The sequence below is a fragment of the Heliangelus exortis genome, chromosome 2 (genome assembly GCF_036169615.1).
Source record: "Heliangelus exortis chromosome 2, bHelExo1.hap1, whole genome shotgun sequence".
Classification (NCBI taxonomy): domain Eukaryota; kingdom Metazoa; phylum Chordata; class Aves; order Apodiformes; family Trochilidae; genus Heliangelus; species Heliangelus exortis.
The window spans coordinates 19,995,314-20,021,467 of NC_092423.1; the positions used below are offsets into that span (position 1 = coordinate 19,995,314).

The 26,154-nt window shown below is 36.6% G+C and overlaps 1 protein-coding gene and 1 long non-coding RNA gene across 4 annotated transcripts in view; one reads left to right on the plus strand and one right to left on the minus strand.

Annotated features, from left to right (window-relative positions):
* The first annotated feature begins 464 nt into the window (after positions 1-464).
* LOC139792158 (uncharacterized) overlaps positions 465-26,154 on the plus strand; it is a 36,398-nt gene continuing 10,708 nt past the window's right edge. The window contains exon 1 of the long non-coding RNA XR_011724166.1: positions 465-1,140. This is a non-coding gene — a long non-coding RNA (uncharacterized lncRNA). The remainder of the gene's footprint in view (positions 1,141-26,154) is intronic.
* Positions 9,012-26,154, minus strand: part of MALRD1 (MAM and LDL receptor class A domain containing 1) — a 225,185-nt gene continuing 208,042 nt past the window's right edge. For all 3 annotated transcript variants that reach the window (XM_071735085.1, XM_071735084.1, XM_071735083.1), the window contains 5 exons: positions 22,229-22,311; positions 22,046-22,136; positions 12,633-12,708; positions 10,845-10,901; positions 9,012-10,140 (listed from right to left, as the gene is read on the minus strand). In XM_071735085.1, coding sequence (XP_071591186.1) covers positions 10,012-10,140; positions 10,845-10,901; positions 12,633-12,708; positions 22,046-22,136; positions 22,229-22,311 — 436 coding nt within the window. In that variant the 3' untranslated portion in view covers positions 9,012-10,011. The remainder of the gene's footprint in view (positions 10,141-10,844; positions 10,902-12,632; positions 12,709-22,045; positions 22,137-22,228; positions 22,312-26,154) is intronic.

Below are 26,154 nucleotides of genomic sequence, written 5' to 3' on the forward strand. Positions count from 1 at the left end.
CATTATTCATCTCACTCTCCATACATTGCCCTTTCTCCGCAGAGCAAATAGAAGAGGCTCATTCATTCCATTCAAGAATGGAAAAAACATTTTCAAAATGCTAGTCCTTGCTGCTGTGTCTTGGAATCAGCTTAATAATTTGAATCAAATCCTTTGTTCAGAAGACAAAAGAACCAGCAAAGAGGATAATGGATTATCCACTGTCATGTCTCATCTGGAAGTTATCTAAAGGCTGCTTTGATAAGTAGAGTGAGAATGGGTGGTGTGACTAATGTGGCACCACTATATTGCTGTAACCTATAAAACACAGAGATACCAGGATCATAAGAAGCACTATTACAGAGCATCCAAACAGGATAACAACAGCAAAGGAAACTATGGCATTTCATCCATTGTAGATATATATTGCACTGATATAAAAAAAGTTTTTTCTAGTAAGAGTGAGGTATTAGAAGTCTTACACAAAACAGCTATTTGTTGATGAGGAGAGTTACATGGTTTTTAGCATGGCATAAGAGAGTAATTAGGTAAATATAGACATACATATATTCAGACAAATGCTATTTCTTACTTGTGGTAAATATAATAATATGCATATCTGTCAACAAATCTAGATACAGGCTTTTAACAATAGAGATAAGCAAGCTAATGTTCTGTCCTCAGCTCTGCTGATGACTACCTGTAAGGAAGCAATTCCTCTGGCCAGCCATTTCCTGGACAGTTACAACCTGAATCCTTGTTTGTCTCTAATGCTACTCTCTAATACACTTGCAATACTTTTAAGTAGCTCTTAAGGACCTCCCTGTACTTAAAAAGTTTTAATATTTCCAAGAATTTGTCAAAGAGTTTGCCAAAAGCTTAACAAGGGCTTTTGGCATTGTCTTACTGTTTCTCCTCCTGGTTGAAGAAGCCATAATATACAATAGCAGGTATTTCACTCAGAATTGCCCTCAGGACAAAATAATATTTGTTAATGTGTCCTGTCTTCACTAATGCACTGCATGTTTTCTTATCCCTTTGTACAGTGCTCCATCTGAAACATCCACATCTCTCACACCCCTCTCAAAATCTTTGCATTACAAAGAAGAGAATGTGGGTGTTCATGAGAAACTTCTCACAGATTTTGTGTTCCTGCATATGGTAAATTGTATTTGTCCTAAAATTACCGTTCTTGAAGACTCTGATAATGGTTACTTAAGAACAAGAAATGTTAGTTTATGTGTAAAAAAGCCAAAACAAAGCAATCAAGGAAATAGATTGTAATAATAAACTCCAGGAAATATTCATGGGCAAGAGGGTCAACAGAAGCTAAGCAGTGACCCTGAAGTAATAGTACATTACGGTTTTCAACTCCAATATACTGAGTACAAAGAAACAAATTGATTTTTTTAAAAGCTTAGAAAATTAAACCAACAGCAGTAAAAGTGCTTTATTACACATCAGCAAAAAAATGTAAACCCTGCTATAAAAGCTATTCAAGTAAAAGCAAATATCACCACTGACACAGCAGGCAAGATTCTGGTTGTCTTAACTTAGGTGATGTCTCCCTAGGGCTTTCATTCCCTAATGGCTTCATTGCTATGACTGACAGTAGAATTTGGCCTTGCCCTGGGAACCAGTGCAGTGTGACAGGAAGGAATTGGCTTGCTTTTTTTTTTTTTTTTTTTTTTTTTTTTTTTTTTTTTTTATTGTAGTAAAGGAGTTGAGAAAGGATTCTGAGATGAAATTGAGGAAAAACAATTGAACAGTTAAAACTTAAAAGCACTATTTCAATTGAATCACACTTTTTTTTTTTCAGTCTCTGTATAGAGTGCCAAAACCCAACATCCATGTCTAAGGTGTGCCCCATACTGTCTGCACAGCAGCCCCTGACTACCTCTACATACAGCACAAATCACCCACCTCTGAGTAACATATGAGAATGAATTAATCCAGCACCATCAGTTTCCTCTTCTGCAGAGAAAACCAGACTCAAGTTCAGCCTCTTGCAGGCCACAACCTGTGTTAGCCTTCTAGTGCCTCCTGCTATGGACAAGGTCCCTCTCCCCACCAGGCTGCTCCAGCCACTGCAGAGGCACCTGCAATAACTTCATCCATCACTTTTACACAACCTGGTTTGCAGTCTTTTATAGCAGCTGCCTCTCATTAGCTGCTTGGTGGAGAAGTAAGGGGGAAAAAGGGAGGAGAACAGATTTGGGTTTTATTAACCCTTCCCAGGTGACCACTGTGATGTGAATTGTAAATTCTTAATCACAGTCTTTGGTAGTTCCAGCTGGTGTGAGTGGGGAAAGAAGTTGCCAGTTGTCAAATAAAAACAGTCTGAAAAGTTATACCATCTCAATTATAATCTGTATAAAGACCGACCTGTGTCTGAAGTCATTAAGGAAGCAGGAATGGATATTTTAAAGTGACACAATAGACCTAAATTGGTAGTAGTCTCAGTAGCCATTTCTTGAAATCAGGTGTAACCATCTTGCTACATTTGCATCTCACAAAGAAATGCTTGACTTCCAGAGAGAATGGTGTGGTAAAGATATTTCTTGAAGAAAATCTCAACTATTTTTTTTTTTTTTATCGCTCAGAAATATCAATGCGAAAAGATCTAATCCTAGTTTTTGACTGCTGTGGTTATGGAAACAAAAAAATTTCCTCAGATCTCAGAGCTAAATTGATAATGTATTGAAAAAGCTGTCAGGAAAACAATTGAATTTTAAAATGTATAAAGCACATACAAATTTGTGTTCATCTGTGTGAGTTCTTATGTGTGTGTATTCTAAGCTTAAAAACAGAATAAGAAAATACCTGTCAATGAGACAAAATCTTCATCCTGGGTAAATGGAGATGTATTTTAGTAAAGACCCAAGATGTTCTCCATTTAGGGAGAACTATGTAATAGCAAAGATGTTTCTGAGGCCAGGAAGGGTGCAAAAGGAGTGCTTTAGAAGCTGAAGAGCAGCATTTCTTTTGTTAGGTTTCACAAGGCATATGTAGGACACAACTCTGGTAGTCCCTGCTGACTCCCACATGCAAGGAGCACTTGGAGTGCACACCAAGTGATAAGAGAGTGCTGGCTGAAGGGAGGAGGCTTAGGTGTGTGAGACATGTGAAGGTAATTGCTATGGAAAAGGAAAAAAATCCTACTCAGTCTTTAAACATTAAAGCACTGCTACTTCACCTGATCAGACCTTTAATGCTTAAGGCACGTAAGAAGTAAATCACTGCAATGAAATTTAAAGATGTAAAGCTTAAGTAAGTACTTTCAGCAGATGCTTAAAAGTGAAATGCATGCTTAAAAACTTCACTGAAATTTCTCCTTGAGTAAAACTCCCTCACTTCATAACTAAAGCTTAACTTGTGCTTCCCACCATTTTATGAATAATAAAGAGAAGCTGATAGGTGCTCAAACTTCTAGGGGATTTGATTAGACTAGCCAATATTTATCCATTAGTGTTAAGAAGAAGTATTTTCATATAAGAATAATTCAGAATTTGGTATTTCTGAGACTATGTATTAATAATTTGGGAGTCTCACTACATAACATTCTAATATAAAATTAGTGCCACCTAAGATTATCCATGATCATTTATATAATGTAATCATCAAGTAGTATATGATGTATTTTCTAAAGAGAGTTTTGACAGCCATTACTCGGTGACTATATTCACACAAAAAGCTATGTCCATGCTTGTCTCAAACAGGTGTATAACTGTGATTTTGATGGGACTGCTCTGAGATTACTGATGTGTTTAAATTGAAGGGCAAGCTATATACTTTGTTAGAACGTGATTGAGGGAAGTTTTGATAAGATAATTCGTTGGTGTGTCTGTGTTAGCTTCAGAACTTGTATACCTCTACTGTTTTAATCAATCAGAAATGCATTTTGAAGAAGTACAGCATAAACTGCCTCACTGAATGTGTACTTATACATTGCACATAAATTCAGGACCTGTTTCTACCATTTGTTTTTCTTTTTTAAGGCTACTGTTAGTGTTTGTAAGCAACGACGTGCAGTGTTAGTTTGCATTGAAAAATTATATAGAAAATGTTATGTCTTAACAAAAAGATTATAAGAACACAACTCTAAATAAATATTAGTAAAAATTAATCTTTTTTGATTAGGCTGCCATTTAAAATTAAACATATACCCCTAAATATAGTGTAAAGTACATATTTTATAAAACATGTATATATAATATATAAAACGCATGAGTATGAACAGAAACAGAAGATCATAATATGTTATGCTTGTATGAGAATTAAAATCATTCTTTTTTATGATTTAGATTCTGAGGACATTGCTAAAGGAATTAATTTCACAGGGAATGGTGAAACATATTATAAACATATAAAGATAGGATATATGCTATAAAGCATCACTGCCTAAATTTCCCTTCTGGAGAGTCATCTTTAGCAGCAGTGATGTGGTTTTTTCTCCTTTTTAAATTTAATAATGATTGATAAGGTTAAAAGTTCCCAATGTGCAATACACTGTCCTTCAGCATAACTCAGATGAAATATTTTTGGCATTTACTTTGGGCAGTTTGCCATTGTTCTATTGGGTTGGAAGTTACAGCAATTTGATTGGTATGTCTATTAATCTGTTTTTTCCCTTAGCTATTGAAAGCAAGTATTGTGTCTGTACTGCAGCTGAAGTGGTTTTGCAATTGAAAACTTGCACATTTGCTTTCCGCTTACCCAATAATCCATTTTGATACAGAGTTCTGTTGACTGCTGCGTATAGTAGCAAGTGCTATCACCAAAAAAAAGTACAGCTTTGAGGGCATAGTAATACTTCTTTGTTAAATAGAAAAGGCTGTCTGTGGGATTTACACTGCTGGCAGTGTATTAAATGTGTCACATGGGGTGTCAGAGAAAGACAAAATATCTTCTGGTATACAGGCTCCTCATCTAAGTCCGTTCTTGAGTCCTGCATAACATGTTTATTATTTTAGCACAGGACTACTTTTTGGTAGAAAAGTTAAAGAGAAATACAAAGGGATACAAATAGGAAAATAAAATTAGAGTAAATCTAAGTGTATTAATGCTGTCTCAAAATGTCATCTGTGAGAAATAGGGCTTCAAGAGGAGACTCACGAAGCTAGTAAAATAGGCAGATTTTAGAGTGGCTTAAAGTAGCAGTAAGCATTGCTAAAATGCAGCAACAAGAGCCCTTTAAAAGTTGTCTTGATGGTTAACAAACACAAAGTTATATCAGTTATCAGAACTTTTAAACTGAGCATCCTTTGGCCACTGAATTTGCTCAAGGTTGTCCAGAGATACCACCTGCAGAGTAAGACAGTGAAACAGAAACTGCAGAGTAATTTAATCCTTTTTATCTTCCAGATATTCTAAATGATTATAGGAATATATATCTAGGGGTATTCCTAGGTGTATACTCCTTTATCCTTTTGCTTTGCATCAGTAGCAATTTTGCTTACAAGCTCAGGGCATGGGCCTGAGAGCCCTATATACCTCCTTGAGTAATTACACAATTAATCATCTTGTTACAATGATTACAGCCCCTTTTTACAGAAAGAAGCAAATCACTATTACCCCCCAGACAACACTATGCATGAATAATGGTCAACACTTTTACTAAGGTGTCTACAATACACAGTTGGAATGGAGTCCAATTGTAATGTAGTGCTTATTGATGTCCAACTGCTGGCTACCATGTCCATGTAAACATGAAACAATTCCCAACGTTCATGCTTTTGACATTACATGTTTCTAACAACTATTTGTTACTGCTCAGTCAATTGTTTTCTAAGGCTTAGATATCAAAACCATGATAATATTGACTTAAACTGCACAAACTAACATAATGTATGTATTATAAAATAAATTATACTGGTTTATGACTTGCACTAAGTGGCTGAAAAAAACAAAAAATGAGTGACTTGGAAAAGTAGGACAGAAAATTTAAGACTAAAATAAAGAACAAAATAAAAACAGCTTTATTTTGAGAAAAAAAAATGATTAGTTAAAATTACCTTTAAATTATTTAGACTTAGCTTCCCAAACTTTCAAAATATGCAGAAAATATTAAAGCACTAGATTATCACTTCTTTTTTGTTGTTGTTGTTGTTCTCCACAGCTGTATGCTAATCATTGTGCTGAGTGCAAACTGACTTGTTCCTCCTGTTATGATCAATCAAAGTCTTTGTTCTGGGAATGATCACATAATTACACAGAAGATTAAAGAATTCCCATGAATAATTTGTGCTCATTTCTCCCTGTTAAACTCATTTAACCCAGCTGAGTGTGCCTTGCTCACTTGCCTCAGAGAGAGGCATTTTCACTGGAAAAGTAGAATACCTTCTCTCTTCTCTAACTGCTAACTTTTACTGGCTTCATCCTGTTGCCTAAACATTTCCCTGAACTTGGCCAACTTTTCTCCAAAGCATAGTCATTTGACATTGTTCATAAATAAAAGGAAAAATTAACTCCTTTTATGAAGAAGGGGTCAAAAATCCATTGAACTACCAGAATGGGAAATACTTTCTAATAGTTGGAACCAATGTTGGTAGAAATAGTTTAGCTTGTGATCCATGGAGGGACAAAGGACTACAAAGAAATTCATTGTCACATCACAAGCAACTGTAGTTTAACTACTACACCCCATTCTCACTGCTTGAACATTCCTGGTGTGATTAAGTTTTCATGGATTAATAGAATCAATGGAAAAGACCCTTAAGATCATTGAGTCCAACCATAAGCCTAACACTGTCAAGTCCACCACTAAACCATGCCCCTGAGCACCGTATCTACACATCTTTTAAATACCTCTGGGAATGGTGACTCAACCACTTCCCTGGGCAGCCTCTTCGAGGCTTGAAAAGCCTTTCAGTGAATAAATTTCTCCTAACATCCTTTCCTTACACATTTAATTTTGATTATTCTCATAAAAGTAAAATCCAAACCCAACAAGACTAATATACTCTACCATTTACCATATCTTAGTTGCTACATATTAAGTATTCTGTGGAAAAGCACAATTCGGGTTTTTTTTTTATTTGTGATTATGGAATATGTCCCTAAGAATGGTTATAGCTGCAGATGGTGAATTAAATCCAAATGAGAACATTAACTTGATTGGTGTTGTTGAAGATCTGTGGCTGGCTGTTGCAGGGATATGAAAATTACTGCCATCCTTCTGGTCAGCTGCATACCTGCTTTTAAACAAAAAGGGTCTATGACACAAGAGCTACAGGCAATAAAGTGGTAATGGTGTAAGAACAGTTTGTAATGATGGGAATGATGTTAGTATACATGTTCTTACTAGTCTTTTCATTCCTTTGCTGCATTTTTTACTTTTTCATCCCCACAGAGTGGAGAAGAATTTCCTACTAGCAAGTGCGAGTAACTGAATGGTACCTTGGAAAATAAATGACTGTTTTTAAATACTTAGAAGAATGCTGTTGCATGTCAAATGCCTGACTTTTCACATGCTGTAATCTACCTAGAGCAATACAATCAACAGTTTTCTATCCATGGGTCTATAAACTTCCATTTCTGTTAACTTATATATGAATTCTCACCACCTATTTCTCCCTCTCTTCCCACACACAAACTGAAAATGAAAGACACAAGATGTCAGGTTTCAACAGATACATTACATCATGTTATATGTACACATCAAGCTCTTTTTTGTCTGATTTGTACAGATAGAGGTCTGGAAAATGTGTGTCTAGGAGAAATCATTTTTCTGTACACTTGTAATGAGGGTTATTCAGTGAGACTCTCTGTATTGCATACATACATTAATGAATTTTTGAGTTAATTAAGACAGTATGAATGGGATTCATATTATTAAAACTCAACATCTCCATTGCACACATCATGTCTAGACTGTATTCACAGTCAACTGTAAGACTTAGAAGCTTCTAGAATTCTAGATACTACGCTCCAGGGCAGGCATCTACTGGAGGACAAGATTGATTGAACTCTTGCTAACTTGATGGATGCTAAGAGTGAGCATTTTTAGGAGACTCTGGTGTTCATATATGGCCCCAAGACCAATTAAGATGTAGCAGATCAGATCAAAGCCCTAACTAATCCAAGAACCTATCTCTGACTGTGTCATATACAGAAGCAGGTTATGAAAAAAGTAAAAAGCTGTGTCTGAGGACTCAGAAACAGCTGAGCAAATAGCGAATAAACTTTAAGGGAGAACTGAGGGTACCTTTGGCTTCAGAATGATCTCAGCAAGCATCGCACAAGCTGGAGACAGGAGTGAATGAAGACAATGTTGTCAAGGAAGAACTAGGTTAATCTGAATCATGGAATTATAAGATTACAATGTTTAGGTGAAAAAGACTTCTGGATGTCATCTAACCCATCCTCCAGCTAAGCCAGAGTAACTTCAAAATCGGATCATCTGATTGATAATTTTTATTGTGTTCATGCTGTGTGAGTTTTTTACCTGTGCTGCCAACCAGCCAAATGTACAGCAGCTGATCAGCCCATGTGTAGCACTGGGCCACACAGCGACTGATGCTTCCTTTTTTCAGTTTGTAGTTAGGACACATCAGGGAAACAAGATCAAGATATAATTTTTGGGTGGGCTGTGGCATTTGGTAAACAAAAACAACTGAGGATAATACAGGGGATTACAGAGGAGAGGGGAAAGAGAAATAAGTGGTTTTACAATGCATCAGAGGTGCTGATGAGAATGTTGCCAAGAAATTATGGAGAGAATGATGGACAAACACCTATGAGAATCACATCTTAATTCTGCTACCCATGATACAACATGCCTGTCAGATAAGAAAACCAAAGTCAAAAAATACTTCTGTGGCCCCAGGTAGAGATATGGACTATTGTTATGTTATTAAAAAAAAAAAGAAAAAAAAGAAAACCAAACCAAAATTAAGCCCAAAGCAATCAGTCCCATGCACGATGAAGTGAAGCCAGGCTTCAGTGTGCATTTCTGACTGAAGTCTCCAAAACATAATGAAGGTCAAACATTTCAGCGTTCTCTGAATGAAGATATTAACAGAGATGCTGTCTACCATCCAGATGTCTGTTTTAATGAAATCTGAAGCAGTTTAGTATGTCTGAAACTTGCCAATGAGTTAAAAATTAAGTAGGCTGTAGAAATACAGTAAAGGAGGAAAACTCAAGCACCACAGGAACACTTAAGCCTTCAAGCTAAAAGTAACCACAATATAATTCAAGTAGACATATTGTCAGGTTATGGTATCACAGAGGATGACACTCAAAATTGGGAGGCAATCCAGAAATCCCCCTCCAGGATCTTTCTCACATAGGCATGCAAAGACATAAATTGCAGCTGTGTGGGAGGCCAACCTATTTGGCAGAAACATGGTTTCCTGAACATGCTAGTTTCCACTCTCTGTCAGCTACCAAACTAAATATATCAGTAATTCTGTGGTTAGCACTGTAGAACTGACCAGAAATAAAATTGGTCAGGTTTGGCTAGCAAGCTTAATAACAAACATATTTATTAAAAATAATTGTACTTGCCAGTATGTCGTGTTGATAAATAACATGCTGAGCTGATATGCAAATTTATGATTCATGACCATCTTTGATTTAGCTCGATATGTTTCTAATTATATGAAGACTTTGCTTTTTCTTCTGTCCCTTGGAACACTAAAACAGCCATTTAAAATCCCTTTAAAATGCAAAATTGTAGAAATATTTAATTGATCATTTATCAAATGATAGACATAAAACTACAATTCCCAAACCTCAAGAATCCAGATTTGATTACACAGTTTAATAACATGCTGGAATTTGAAGTGTACAAATGTAAAGTGAATTCCTAGTTACAGTTACCAATCTCTTTCTGCACCAACAGAAATGACAGAAGACTGTATATATGTTTTTCTTATATATATATATATTCAATTTTAAGTAGAAATTTACTTTCTGAATATAATTATTTATATAAATGAGTTATTATATGAAGTTATTGATCATACTGTAAAGGCTACAGTATCATGACATACTTTCAGATTTTGTATCAAATCTTCAAGCAAAGAGTTACAAACAATATTCATTCTGTTTTATGTCCATTTTCAAGGAACTGCATAATTTCTCTATGTCTTCTGAAGCTTCACCATAGACAGGGTTTGGAAAAGAAGTAGCATTCACTTCTTCAATAAATGGATACTAAAAGAAAAACATAAAATGAAGTTTAAAACCTAAATCATTCAATTCACTTGTTAGAATGAACATATGAGTGGCTGTAGACTCATTATGGAAAAGTAACATATGATGTTAAGTTGAAAGAAATTTATAACTTCTCTAAACTTTCTAGACCAGGTTTTCGGCTGACGAAAATTGAGACATCAAAACCATTATTGGTCACATACATCAAAACAAGTAATTTAAACTTCTTCTGAATCTGTCCCCAACCTTTTTTTACTTGTCTCCAGAGCTCTTGCTCTAATGCACATACAGGATTCTTTCAGGAGAATCTGTGTACAATAGTGTGACTGCAATGGGTTACTATTTTTGGTACACGGTAATATAATTTAAATGAATAAGGAATCTTTGAGGAAAGAGAACTACAGAAGTCCTTGCCTGAAGACTTCATATTATCTAAATATTTTCTTCAGCATCTGGAAAGTGTCGAACTTCTGTATGATGAAACAAGTAGCTATAATAAGCCACATTAATGGAATTGCTGTTATAAGGTCCTTGTCAGCCAATCCACTCCTGGTCATCTTTCTCAGATTTTCAGAGCTGCTTACATTGTCAGTAACAATATATCACTGACTTTAAATTACTTTTTTTCCTCTCTGCTCCAAATAAATTTTATTTAATAACTCAACATAAATCTTGCTTTAGAAGAAGAACATGTTATCACGTACCTCGTGCCATGGAGAAACACTGATTTGAACAGCAGGAGAGGTGGCATTCTCAGTAGACTGTAAAAAAAAAAAAAAAAATCCTTCAGAATATTTTTAGTGAGCTGTAAATAATATTTCAAACATATCCTTCCATGTGGCTGTCTGAATAACACACTCTAAGGAGCTAAAACTACGAGGCAATATGATAAGCAAGTGTTTGGCAACACTAGACCCACATAGTTTCAGTGTTCAGAAAGGTCTGTGGAAAACTGTTCTTTCTTTATGGAACTTATGTACACCCCCAAGTGTGTAATTTGTGGGTATTCAGCTGGAGATAAGAGCTGTTGCTGGTGTTTTACCAGATCTTTTGATTGGTGATACACCATTCAGATTTAAGGCTCATCAGACTCAGAGAAAACTCATCACTCTTGTTTTCCCTTTTAAAGGAAGAATTAATGAAAATATGCATCTTTCAATCTTAAAGAAAGTAGAAGAAAACCTGGTACAGCACTGGACTTCAATCATAGTGCCTGGGGCTGTCTTCTATGGAAATGTCTCTCCTGACACTGTGCTTCTGTTTTTCAACTTGCTATTAAATGAAGCCTGTCAGGAATCTATTTTAACTAAAATAAAAATGTCCTGATAAATTGGACATGATTGTGATAGGAATGTTTCCAACTTGGAGTTCTCACAAACCCCAAGCTGTAAGTGAATTAATTTGATCTAATGTCTTTAAAATCAGGTGTAAGGAACCTTTTATAGAAAGTAAATGGTGTGTCATAGTTAATCCTACTCAAAGCTGCAGTGGAATGTTATACTACTGACTGGAAATTACAAGGAAGTTTTATTTTCTATTTCAAACCAAGCCAGCTTCTTTCAATGCTAAAAAGGGTATTATCTAAGTAGGGGCAGGAAGGCTGTTTTAAACATTTTTTTTCCTCTTTTTATTTCCATGGTACTTCTATAATATTTTAAATGAAAAATAGCAGAGAATTGCATTTTCAGTCAAACATAATGCTCCTGTTAAATGTAAAACAGAATTTTAGCTATTATTTAAATGTCATAATTAAACCTTGCCTTGAAATCTTTTGTTGCAGTATGTTCACTTTTAGGTGTATATTTTATTCACAAACATCTTTGTTACTCTAGCAGTCTCTTAATTATGATCATCTAATGGTAATTAGGGAAATGTGTGACCAAGTGTTTGTTTAGTGTCAAGGTGAATTTTGCAGTTATGGGAATAGTAATGCATATTTAAGGTATTGAGAAATGTATAAAGGATTTTATTAAAGTTAAGTGAGTCTGCAAAGGCAGCTTATGTGCATTTTGTAGTTTTGTTGTACTGTGTTTTTTTAGTTGTTGGGTGTTTGCCTTGTAGTTCTGGGGGTTTGGTTGGGGGTTTGGGTTTTGATTTTTTTGTTTGTTCGTTTGTCTGGGTTTCTTTGTTGTTGTTTGGTTGTTTTTTTGGTTTGGTTTGTTTTTTCCCCAGAAGTGAAAAGAGACAAGTTGAGGGACCTTTTACTTCTGTATGTCTGGCTAAATATTTTCCCCAAAACTCTTTTTATCAGATTCAGCAGTCCACAGTCAGGACATCAAGATGTTCTCAAAACTCAGTTGATTGCAAATCTGCCTGTGTTTTGAAAATGCACTGGAACTGATCTGAGTGATGCAGCAATTTTCAGTTCTTACTTCTTTTATTAAGCAGTGTTCAGTGAGGGATTACACTGTCTTGGAGATTTATGGAAAATTTATTTGAGGAGAGCAGCCTCATATTTTTCTGAATGTATAGAATCAGCTGTTGTTACTTACCTTTACTTTCCCAGCTGAACCAAGGTCTTCATACAAAGGGTTGGTAAATGAAGCGATAGCAGTTTCCTTCAGTTTCCTGGAAAAGACAAGAGAACATAAACCACTCACATCATCACACAGGTTATCAAAGAAAACAGTTTTAGGTTGAAGACTTCTGTCAAAAATATGGATGGATAAATATATTCCTGACTCAACTTTATTGAAATGAATGAAATTAAACCAATTTTCTGTGAAAATCATGAAGGTTAAAATAGTTTTTCATTTGTTGCTTCTAATAATGTATATTTTTCAAAAAAGCTATTTGGCATTCATAAAATGCAGGTGCATTGCTATATTCAATAAAACATGAAATTAGCTGAAATTTCATTACTATAATGTGTTTGCATGTGATGAGGTCATGTTCTTTTTGTGTTTTGCTACGATCATACAAGCAAATCAGTAATTAACATGGTCTTAGGCTCTACATTCAAGAACACTTTATTTATTTGGCTGCTATAAGACTCCTTTTCCCAAGGAATTAAGAAAGAGCTTTCATTTTCGTTCAAAATAATCAGAAGTTTTAAAGTTGCAGAGGCTTCCCATACCTTTTGCTACCAAGTCAGAAATATTTAAACCATGACTCCAGTTACTGGTATGCAAAGGGTTTATGAAATAACATCATACCTTAAGCAACTCATAATAGATGGATATGATAAATTGTATTAATTATGAGCTTTATATCCAGTACCTCAGCTAGAAGTCTAAAGACATGCTTTTCTGACAGAGGCCTTCACAAATTCTGTTTTTTGGAAGCACTTATGACCTCTGCAGTTAATCCTGTTAATTCTGTAAAAACAAAGGATATTTGGGGATGGAAATTTCTGACTACATGTAGGATTTTTTTTTTTTTATGTAGATAACTGGTTGCAAATACTTAACAGTACTCGAAATAATCAAAACTGTTTTAATGCCATATAGAAAGCAACAGCTGCATTAGTTAGAATGAATGAATAAGGAAGCAAGAGCAAACATTCTTTTTTGTAATCTTTGCTTTTGAAGAGGTGGATTAAGTTAGGGGGCTTTGGGAGGGTTTTTTTTGGTTTTTTTGTTCTTGTTTTGTTTTATTTTTATTTGGTTTTGTTCAGAAATGCTTTTATGAATAAGAGCAATCACATGCTTTTGTGTACACAGGAATCTGTATTTGTACAGTATTCTAAAATGAAAAGTTCTGTAAAGATACTATTCAATCTCAATGATTGAGGGATGGATTTTCTCATTTTAAAAAGTGTTCATATTCCAAAGCTGCTCCTACACATGGTTTAAGCAATGTCTCCCTAGGAAATGAAAGACAGGCTCTTTGTTACCATGGCAGACAAGAATTAGGGGACAAGAGCAGTCGTGGAGACTTAGCCAATAGAGGTGTTGGGAAGCTGTTGTTCCTTAGCAAGAGCCACAGGGAAGGCACACCATATGATTTATTTTGCAAAGAATTAACACTAGAATGGGTACATGGGGGAAGGCACAGATAGGCTACAGGAATATATCGCATTATAAGTTAAATCAGTGGAAGAACCCAAGTCTGGATTGTAGTTAGTTCAGTGAAACTGTAATATATTCACTTATTTATAGGCCTCCAAAATGTATATTTGCACAATAATCCTCCTGAAAGAAGTCCACAAAATGTACACAGAATTGATTTTTTATTCTTAAAATCACACCATGGCTCTCAAAGTCTGAGGCTAGAAGCAAACTCATTTAAGAAGTTTTCAAGGAACTTGACTCTGCTTCTAAACTAGTGCCCAAGGTTCAGCTTTGCATGCCTTAATTTTCATGTCTTATTTAGATCTCCCAGACCAACTGCGTGGTCTAACAGTGTGGTATGGGATTAAGCACATCGATTCTGCTTAAAGTCGATGGAGACACTTCCAAAGCACAATGCAAGTCACACAATTCACTGAGGGAGCCACTTTTAAAGTACCTATAGGAGATGACAAAGTGAGGGATGAGACTAATGCTTTTTCACCCCCTGCTCCCTGTCTAAACTTATGCAATTTGTGCAAGACATATATATTGCTTATTTGGGCAAAAAAACACTAAAAACTTAGTTCTGTCCTAAGGGCAGGATGGACACTGAACACAAATCTCCAACTTCCTCTACAAGGAGGATAATTAACCAGCAGGATACTCTGCCAAACTGTGAGCAGCAGAGAGTGCTGGCTGAGTTCTTCAAAAGCGTGTCTGTGGTTTCTGTGTTAGTGCTAAAATTGGTTCTATGTGTGTGAGGTTTTCTCAGGCATAAAAATTGAGTCTTGCTCAGGTTGTCCAGTAGATTTCAGGTATTTCTCCACATTAGGTCTAAATCATGTAAGATCATATGTAGCTGGGTCCTTAATTTTAGGGATCATGGGAATTTTATGGCCCAAAATATGGGCACTGGTAGAATTTATGCACTACGGTTTCAGGTGAAGTGGAGAATAAGGTTTCTTAAGTTCTCTCCTGTCTTTAGCAACCTTCTGCCAAAGCAGGGGTTTGGAATTTACTGTGAATATATTACCTTATGTGTAGAATATGCTACGCATATATGCCCACAGATGCATGTTTCTTATTTATAAAAATGTATATGATTACACCCTGTTTGTGAATGTAGTGAACAGTGTTTTCTAAGATTACCCTTAAGAATTCTGAAATATTTTTAAATTACTTAGAAGACCTTAAAGAATATACAAGTGAAAATTTAATCACATGTTTACACAAGTTCTATTATCCATCAGATGGATGAGATGGTAACCGCCTGGAAAAATCTGTGCTTGGGAACTGAGATGACTAATTCACATTACTTTACATGTTGTGCATACATCCCTAGGAGTAAACACAACACATTAGATATCAGTTAATTAGAAATACGAGGCTTTCCTTATTAGAGGACAGCAATGGTATGCCCACTGCAGTACTCTGTCACCAATATAGATACTGCTGAGGAAAGCACAGGAGTGCAGTAATAGTCAGTGGGGTGATTGTTGCCATCCATGCATCAGTTTAATCTAATTTTGAACTGCCTGATTGGGCAGTTTAATTAAATATATTACAGTGGCTTGAGTTAAGTGCTTTCTTGAAGTGCTTGCTGTGGCTTGACATGTTTGAAACATTGCCCCAATGGAAAGTAGTAGCATGAGACCCATGTAAGGTCTCATGATGGGAAGAAAGTTATTTATGTTACCATTGTACAGTAAGGGCAAGGGTAATTCATCACTCACAAAACTTATGATCCAGAATAATGAATCAATGTGAAATGTTTATAAATCTAATTTATGAGAAAACCCATACATTCCAAGTTCAGAAGATTGTACCAAGCAGGGCATAAATTGGGTTAAAGATGCCAAGCACAGGATGGTTTCAGATAAAAAAAAGGGTAGACTCAAACTTGTGGGTAAGGCAGCTCAGAGAGAACTGTGTTTCCTAACATAACCAGAAATACCACAGTAGAAAACGAGAGGATTAATCATCTTGGGATGAGGTCACATGGGGCATAACTTTGCTAAGCTCATCTGCATTCTTTAGTAGCAAAAATGTAGGTAGTAGCCTTGTCATACCTTTCTTCACAACTTCACAGAGATGGGAGAAATTTTCATGCTCCATTAAGCACCTCTCAGTATGTAAAAGTATTGCTGAGAAACATCAAAGTTTTAATGGAAAACTGAAGTATCTAAATTTTATTTGTTCAGATACCATGGCTCAGAGTTTTGTACTTTTCAATGCACCTTTTAATGAAAAAATAAACTATTTCTTTTAGACAGTGGACAAATCTGTAGGAAACACAGTGCTAGAAGAATGTTTATCATCAGGTCTAAAACAATAATGACAAAATCCTCGTGAGCCAAGGATTCAATTACAATTCAATTATTCATATAATAATTACTTATTAAAATAAGCGCTTACAAGAATTTTTATGGATGTTCTAGAGCTTCTGCTTTAAACATAAAGTGTATTTCAATACCTCAGTTTCCATAGCATGTGTAAAACTTTTTATCTAAATTTAGATTTGCACAAGGAGATTGTATTCTGCACATCCTGCAGAAGAAACAGGAGGCATGATGTGAGAAGGGTTTAGAATCATCTACAAGTAACTTGGATGCTCAATTAGGCTGTTAATATCTGGCCTAGGGTTCCTAGATCTGCACTTTATACCTTTTAAGTCACTTTAGAGAATGTACTTTCTTAATTTTTTAAAAAACAGCCCTTTGCAACTTTCATGTTCACGATCTTGTAGACTGTACACCAAGACCTCTGCTCTGTTCTTTCAGCACATCACCTCTTGTTTCTTTGCTATGCATGAATGTTGTGAGATAGACTTTTCAGAGATAGTGAAGACTTCTGACTATAGCACTGGGTTTCATTCTTGAGAGAAAAAAAAATATTCTGCAGAGGAAGGAAATAGATTTGAATAGAAGCATTGGACTAATAAAATTATTCACAAACAATAGTTTTGGTTGCTGCATCCCAGTTTTTTTTTTTCCTTTTGTCATAAACCTGCACCCTTTTCTTTTATTCTACATGAACAGTTATGTGTCTCCATTTCTGTTCACAAGCTGGAACCAGTTAATAAATGTCATTCTATTGTCATTCTCTTTGTCACTTTGGGATATAGGAACAGAGGCATAGCCAACAATGACCTCTGGCAGTCCTTCAGATCCACTTGGAAATCCTTCCTTGGAGGTCCTTCCTTGGAGTACTCTGTATGTACCCCATGCCAGACATCCAAGGTCTGGTCTGATTGGAGAACATTGAGACAAGAGCAACTGAGAATTACCATAGTTGTAAAAAACTTTAGCAATGAAGAAAGGCACTGAGTTTGTTTCGCCTAAAGAAAGCAGCCTGGAACGAGGCATGACAGCTGCCTGCGAGTACATAAAAAAGCTTTTTGCAAGGAGTAAGTGAATGATCTCTTCTTGTCCATGGTGAATAGGAATGAACTTAAATTGTGAACAGATATATTAGCAGTTAAAAAAAAATCCAACAACTTTCTATCAGTAAACTTTTTTTCCACCTAGGGAATGAAGATTGCCTGAGGATACCATCAAATTCGTGTTGCTAGAGGTCCTGAAGTGCAAACCCAGTAGTAATACAATTGAATCTGTGGCAAGGTGAAAAATGGCCTCTATGGGTGCTGTTTTCTCATGATCTTCTATAATTTTAAAGTATTTTCTCAGAGCACTTCAGTTTTTCACTGTTGCCTGTGTGGTAAGATGCATTATTGATAGCCTTTGGAAATTTTAATGCTCTGTGTTACTTATGGCTGACAGGACTGATAACAGCTGTGGTACATTAACGTGGCAGCTGATGGCACAGATCAAGAATAGAAAACAAAGAAGCTGAAAGAATCCAGGGACATTGACTACTTTGGAGGCAACAGCAAAGCAGCATAACTTAGTTGGGTGGAAAGTGTTTGATTCTCATTTTTTTTGAAGTAAAATTAAACATGAGAATGCAGCTGCAATAACATGGAAGATAAAATGAAGCTCTGCTTTTCTTTGGTCAGTAAGACAGATGTCACTGACAGAGTGGAGTAACTGGCAGCTTTCCCTTCTGGACTAGAAAATGTCATCTCTGGAGCATGAACAGGAATGTGAGAAACTTATAAGCTTCCTCTGCTTTGGAGTTTCTATACAAAAGTTTCACATACCCCCAGCTGGGAATTGGGAAGTAGTTTGCAGATTGGAATGCCATTGTGGTAATGAAGAACACTTCTGCCAAGCCATGTGGCAGGCTGCTTTTGTCCAGTAAGAAATAAACATATATGATGCCTTCTGCTGAAGCCAGAAGTTTTAACTCCTCCTGAAGAGTTTAAAGCCTGCAGATCAGAGATGGAATTCTTGCTGAGGAAGGAGAAGCAGGAGAGAGCAAAGAGGAAGGTATTCTTTCTAAGGGGAAAGGAAGGGTTAAGACCCTTATCAGTCTTTCCAGAGAAGAAAAAGAGGAGCAACGTAACTGTTGGATTCTCACCGGTGTTAGTGACAACTTCTTACCCAGTGTCTAAATGGTCTCCAGCCCACTTCTACTGCCTGTTACCTGGTTTAGGTTTTGGGGTTTTTTTTCCTGGAAAAAAAATACTTCTATTGGACTCTAAAAACTTCTCCTCCAGCTCCTGTGATTATTCCTGTGCTGTTTCCATTGAGGCATAGATGAACCTGCACTCCTTTTAAAAATTTTAAAAAGTCTGGGGAGCTGGCACCTACAACTGTTGATGTGCCTCCAGAGGACCATCTGCCAATGCCTTCACATGGGTTTCTATACCAGTGAGGAAAAAGGAGACAGTAATAGAAATCATTAAAAAGTAGCTAGCAAAATGATTTATGAAAAGGCAGTAAATATGTGCTCAAGCGTGTGACAGTTTCCCTGTAAAAGAATGGGAAAGTAGGAATTTCTAAATTGCCTCTACTTACTCAAGATGTTTAGAAAAAAACAATACCCAGGAAGGCTGAAAGTGGACACAAACTTTGAAATGAAAATTAATTGTAGGGAAGTATCATTCATATGCACAGTTGGATTCCTCTAGTTCATCAAATACTCTTGAAAAAAAAAAGATCAGGAGTAAAATCTCATGCCTCTGAGTGGTGCTGTCACATTGTACATATTACAGACTTTATGTAAACACGAGTCACTTCTTATTCTAAAGCTTTATCTTAAAGATACCAACTTCAGTATGATAACTTTGGCTGCATTTTGTCTAGTCACTTCTGATTACTGGTTAAACAGTTAAGGAATAACTTGCCTTCCTTTACTGTTATGTTTCCAGCTGTGATTTTTTATACCACATAATGTTACGCACTAGGTGGTTGAAAAGAGATAGACAAACTGCCTGGATGGGCTTATTCTCTTAAATTCAAAGTTTCAGATTTCATTGTTCTCACAATTTCAGAATTTCAATCAAATTACTATTTAATAGCTAGATTATTTATTTATAAGGTTCCTACAAAATCAATTTTAACTTATACGACAAGTGTGTCTAAAACAATGAAAATTTTATTTATTTATTTATTTATTTATTTATTCTGTACCACAGGCAAAATGCTTTGAAAGTCTTAGTTAGCTCCTAAAGGACAACACTTGGAACCAAAAAAATTTACATCATCATAACTTACTTTTTTTCTGTCATTGAAAACAATAAAGACTAGAACAATCTTTGCTATGTAAACTATCTAGTCCTCTGTTTCAACCATCTCTGATTCTCTTCATGTCAGGGTTATGATAGTTTCTCAGTACACAGAAGATCATAATCTATCCCTATTTCTTTACATGCCTAATATGACATTCTTTGACATTATATAGCAGCAGGGTACCTTTACGTGTACACAAAAGACATTTTTTTAAAACATGTAATTAAAAGAGAGGAAAAAATATTTCTTGAATATAAAAATATGGGTAGAAGAGAAGTAGATGGCAGTGAAGTTACCCTTAAGGAGACATTTGTGAAAGAAAAAGCAAAAAGGGGGGGTGCAGAGCACAGGAGAAATACTGCTAAGTAAAATAGTAAGTTTTTTGATTAAAACACTATCAAGCATATTTTGGAAAAAAAAATTAATTTTTTCCACAAAAATATTACTTAGAATTACAAAAAAAAAAAACAACCCCAAATCAAGCAGCTCTTACAACTTATCTTGCACTTTTGATGTGCCTTTCCTTATGTGTACCTAAGCATGTGGCATAAATCTGAATGAAGTAAGTATTAAAAGCCCTGTGAAGTAAGATAAGGAAACACTGTTATTCCCACTTTACAGTAGAGGATGGACATAAAGAAAGTAGGTGAAGCTATGCACTCAATTATCAGCAGCACAATCATTAAATGTTCCTGCTTCTGTGTCCATAGACAACTCTACCTGTCAAGGGTAGCGTGCAGTGTTAGGAGTTGTGTCAGCAGCAATAACATCAGGACAGGAGTCTGCACAGTTTGGTAAATAGTTTGGGAGATAAAAACCTCCCCAAAGAGAAAAAGGTCTATAGCAGATCATAAGTTTTAAGGAAAAGAGACAGCTTTGAAGATTACTTCTGGAAAAGAAAATGAGGGAGGTCTAACAATATGAAAATGTACAAGGTAATGCACAACAGGAATTGCTGAAAGGCAGGAAGGGACAGTGGCAGGTACTTGCTGAAAAAGAGGGATTGAGTAGAGTAAGTCAACAGATGGACAGAGAAGGAAAACAAGTGTTAGAGAAAAACAAAGAACAGCAAAATATCTTTTTAAAACATATTTGGGAGGAGAGAAAAAGAAGATATTATCAGAGAAATGACAGGAAGGGCTGGGAAACTTATCTATGAAATAATGAAATATCAGTTTAGGGCATATCTTAAAAAAATACCCTCTGAAATCAAGTGGTTAGATAAAGAGATATCTCTAGGTACTACTATTACAGTTATTCAAAGTACTTGTAATAAGTTTTTTTAACAAACAACCAATATGTTTGCTGATTTTTCTCTTTACTGAGGATGTACTTAATGGTGTAGGATGCCAGATGGTAACTTAGTTGCTTTTTGCACACTGCTAATAGCAAGTGTACTATTGGATGTAATAAATAAAGATTTTGAAAAGGATAATCGTGAGCATTCATTCATCATGAGTAAGATAGGTACCACAAGCCAAGAAGTGTGTACTGGGGTGATCATAGTGCAATATGGCAGTGTTGTATAATGGGTGTGAGAGCAAGTGGCAGGGGAAAAGGGTGAAAGGAACAGACAAGCTGACATTGGTGAGATACCTCCAAAGAATCACTTATGTGACTAATAAAACCTTAGAACAGAAAATCAGACTTTGAGTGTGTCTGCAGTAACTGAAGGAGAGGGGGCAAATACTGTGATCTGTAATAAAGTCACATAATTCTACAGTCTCACATCTTGCATTTTCTCCAACATATTAAAGACTTTTATGAAAAACTCAAATATTTTCAAGTAGAAAACTCCTACTTTTATTCTACCCAGTTATCACAGGGGAAGTTCTCAGATATGTGTAAAAACGTCCCACCACACGTGCATGTGGTAGACAATAGCTTCAAGGAGATCTGTGAATCTGCCTGTAAGAAACTCACTTGGCCTCTGAAGTTTTGAGAAACCACAAATACCTTCTATTTTTCACATTTAAACTATCAGATACAGAAATCAGGGTTACTACTGTTACGGTGGATAAATGGTGAATACTATAATTTAGGAATCATAGAATATTGCAACCAAAACTTTCTGAGCAGCCAAGCTGTAACTTCCTGTTTTCAACTGAGGACTGCTAAGCTGAGATTTTGTACCAAAGTTAGGCTTTGTGCTGAGTGCTGCATGTGAAGGCAAACAGGCTGTAGGGAGATTTAAAAGTTGAAACCAAAGAGGCTGGGCAGTTAGCCATTGCTTTGTGCCACATTTGTGTCTGCTTTACACAAAATAAAAGTTTCACTTACGTTCCTGGCACTTTCTTCTTTGGAAGGAAGTACAAGGCAGCAGCTGTAATTTTAATCAGCAAGAAGGCAATGCCCAATCCAATCCAAATATCTGCAAAATCAGAGCAATCAAAGACTGAAATAAGTGACAGGAAACACTCAAAGAATAATGTGAAAGATATTTCTTTCTTTCTACAGTCCCACCATTTTGAAGGAGACTTGAAGTTGCAAGCTGAAGAGGCTTAGCATTTATGTGGCAACGATTTCCTTTCCATTCTTTTCCACATCTGTGAATAAAAAAAAAAATCACTGACAAAGAGAGAAGCAAACAGTGACAAGCACACAAAAAATTAAAATCCTTTTAAACACTTTTACCAGTGACTAAAGCTCACACACGAATCATAAAGAGCAGCATCAGTGTAAATAGAATGAAATGAAAGTGAGAAGTACACAAAACAAATCAAAGACCTAAACATATTTTTTATCCCACAGCAAGAGAAATTTGAATAATTCCCCCATTACTCCCCATGGAAGGGTTAAATAAGTTTCTGAGCCAAGGATCTTGGACTCTAATATAGAAAAAGACACATGATGAGAGTTGAGTAGGATGTTTTTCTCCCTTCATCTAATTGGTCTCCCTTTTGTTTTACCATTTTCTTGTAAAAATGATAACCCTTCAACAGATGTCTCTTCAGAACTGAAGCACTCATTTGAGCTAACAACTGTAGCCATGTCAAATTATTCTTTTCTGTGTGGTTCAAATCCATTCTGATTGGAAACAATCTGACACAAGCTTTGATGTTTTATTTTAACTTGGCAGTTAACAGCTAATCACAGTCACACACACACACACACACACACAAAAGTGTGTATAATTTCTCACTTTAATTTGCCTGAGTTTAGGTCTTGGCTACCTATTTTCATTGCAGCCTTCTCCATCAGAATGAAGGGACCTTTGAGAGCCAGATGAGGGTCAGCTGCCTCTGATGAGACAGTCAGCAATTAGGAGCACAATACTGGATACAGCAGGGAGCCTCAAGATATCTGTAGGCACCTTCATTTACAAACCCTAAATGAATGACTTGTGTAAAGGGTTGGCTACATATTGACATGTAAGTTTCAGGAACGCCACTTGATGAGCTCAACCCTATCCTAAGTTCTGCACTGGAATGACTTTTACTGACTTTTCAATTCACTGGATGGCTGTTGGTTTAAGACTGGTTGAAGGATTACCTTGCTTAAGGCTAGTAATTTGTATACTGATGACTTCTAATTTTAGAGACTGGATCCAATAGCATATTCTGACATGCTCCTTTTAAAGAAAGTACTGATCTACCTGGGCTTGTGCTCATCTACCTGGACCTGTGCAAAGCACTTGACACTGTCCCACATGATATTCTGACCTCTAAACTGGAATGATACAAATTTGATGGGTGGACCACTCATTGGATGAGGGACTGGCTGGCTGGTCACACCCAAAGGGGTTGTGATCAGAGGCTCAGAGTCCAAATGAAGATTTGCGAGGAGTGGTGTTCCTCAAGGGTTGGTACTCAGGCTGGTGCTGTTTAACATCTTTGGTGACATGGACAGTGGAATCGAGTGCACCTTCAGCAAGTCTGCAGATGATACCAAATTGTGTGGCGAAGTCAACATGCTGGATGGAAGGGATGCCATCCAGAGGGACCTTGTCAGGCTTGAAAAGTGGACTTGTGCAAACTGCCTGAAGTTCAACAAGGCCAAGTGCAAGGTTCTGTACCTGGGTCAAGGCAATCTCATGCACCAATACAGACTGGAAAGAGAAAGGATTTCAGACAGTCTGGAGTAGAAGAACTTCAGTGTGGTGGTGGACCAGAAGCTCAACATGAGGCATCAATGTTTGCTTGCAGCTCAGAAAGCCAACTGGGTCCTGGGCTGCATCAAACAGAGCACAGACAGCAGGTCGAAGGAGGTGATTCTCCCCTTCTGCTCTTTCAAGACCCCACCTGGAGTACTGTGTCCAGTTCTGGAGTCCCCAGCACAAGAAGGACACAGAGCTCCTGGAATGTGTCCAAAGGAGACCCACGAAAATGATCAGGGGAATGGAGCATCTTCCCTATGAAGACAGGCTAAAGAAGTTGGGATTGATCATCCTGGAGGAAAAGAGGCTCTGAGGTGACCTTATAGCAACCTTCTAAATAGCTGTAGGGGGCCTACAAGAAAGCTGGGGTAGGGCTTTTTACACAGGTGTGGAGGAGAAGGGTTACTGGTGTCAAATTTGAAGAGGGGAGATTGAGGTTAGATATTAGGAAGAAATGCTTTAATCTGAGAGTGGTAAGACACTGGCACAGGTTGCCCAAGGAAGCTGCGGCTGCCCCCTCCCTGGAAGCGTTCAAGGCCAGGCTGGATGCAGCCTTGAGCAACCTGGTCTAGTGGAAGGTGTCTCTGCCCATGCAGGGAGGTTGGAACCAGATGATCTTTAAGGTTCCTTCTAACCCAAGCCATTCTGTGATTCTATGATTCTATGAAAATTGGCACAATTTGAGCTGACAGCTCTGTCTGAGCTGGAAAACCTTGCATTTGTTGACTGAAAATACCTGGTCCCTTCAGTCATCCTTCTTCAGTGTACTACCAAAAATTATATAATTTCATAAGCTGTTCTTTTATATGGACTGCTGATTTTATACAAATGTCAAAATGCAATTGGGCTCATACCATGTGGAGCCATGCAGAAACATTGCAATCTGATGCTAATCACCCACCAAAATAATTTTCTGATTGCTTTCAGTCGTATAATTACTTTTTTCCCTATTTTCCAGATTTTATGTTTCGCAAGATCTGCTTTTAACCAAAATTGCCCTTTTTCTTGTCACTGCAGAACGTACTTGGCTGTGAAAGACAAGATGAAGAAATAGATTTGCAGCTGCAGACAAGCACTAGTCAGACATGGCAGGAGAGGTGCCATCTGCTACTCTGGAGCCACTGAGGGATGGGTCACCTCAGGGCTGGAAAGAGGTTGTTCTCATGAAGCAAGTGTGTGTGTTGGCAAAAGTATGGGAAAATCCTACAACCCAGTAATGACAAAATATAGCTTCTTATGTTATGCCTCCATATATTGGTGAAATTTTCCATGTATTCGTGCTATGTTTGAATTACTGATAAAAAAATAAAACAACTCTTAGTCTTACAGATAACTAGTTTGTCTTCTTACACATACATACAGGTTTTATAATCCATGACTAATTACTTTGGGTTTGCCATTTAATCTCTTCCATATCTCTGAAGCACAACAGTACTATCATATGTTGTCATATGATATATATTTGTTAGGAATCTGAAGTCAGACTATCAACATGAAATGATTTTCCACTTAGTGGAACTAGCTTGCTACCAGAAGTGTCACCTTATAAGCTTACAATTGCTTGTATACATGTATAAAAGATAAAAAGTGGATTTAAGTTAATCAGAGCATCTCTGGAACTTGGTAACTAGGACAACTTAAGAACAAATATGGGTGAAAAATACTGGAAAATGTGAAGTATGGGGACTGTTTCTAGGGAAAGGGAGGAGGAAGGCAAAAAAGCCAAAGACAGGAAAGACAGAATAGCTAATCCCAAAGACTGGATTAGAAAAGGAGTACTAAAAGCAAAAAACTTGGAGAGTGAGTGTATAATCTGGACAAGAATTACCACTTAAAATCAGGAGATTCATTCAACCGTTCCTAAAGTTTGTCTGTTCATTACTTACATCATGCCAAAATGCCACATTCTCAAGTAAAAAAAACAAAAAAACCAAAACAAACAAAAAACCAACCAACAAAGAAAACAACCAAACAAACAAATAAACAAAAACAAACAAAAAGAAAATTACAAAACCAAGAGAAAAGAAGAGTTACAAGTAGCTGAAAAGCCTGCAACTTTCAGTGAGACCACGGGAAAAAAATTGGAAAATAGTTCAATAATTGGCTCTCAGCTGCTACAACCACTTCCTTTGGCTTTAACAGAAGCCAAGCATTTCTGTGCCCATACCAGAGGAGAACTTGTCTTAAATACCCTCAAAAAAAAATCTTGTTTTATATAGGTTTTACAGGATTTTGATCCTCTGTAGAAACTCTTGACTACAGTGATAGCTGTGGTAAAGAAATTGCTCTCCAA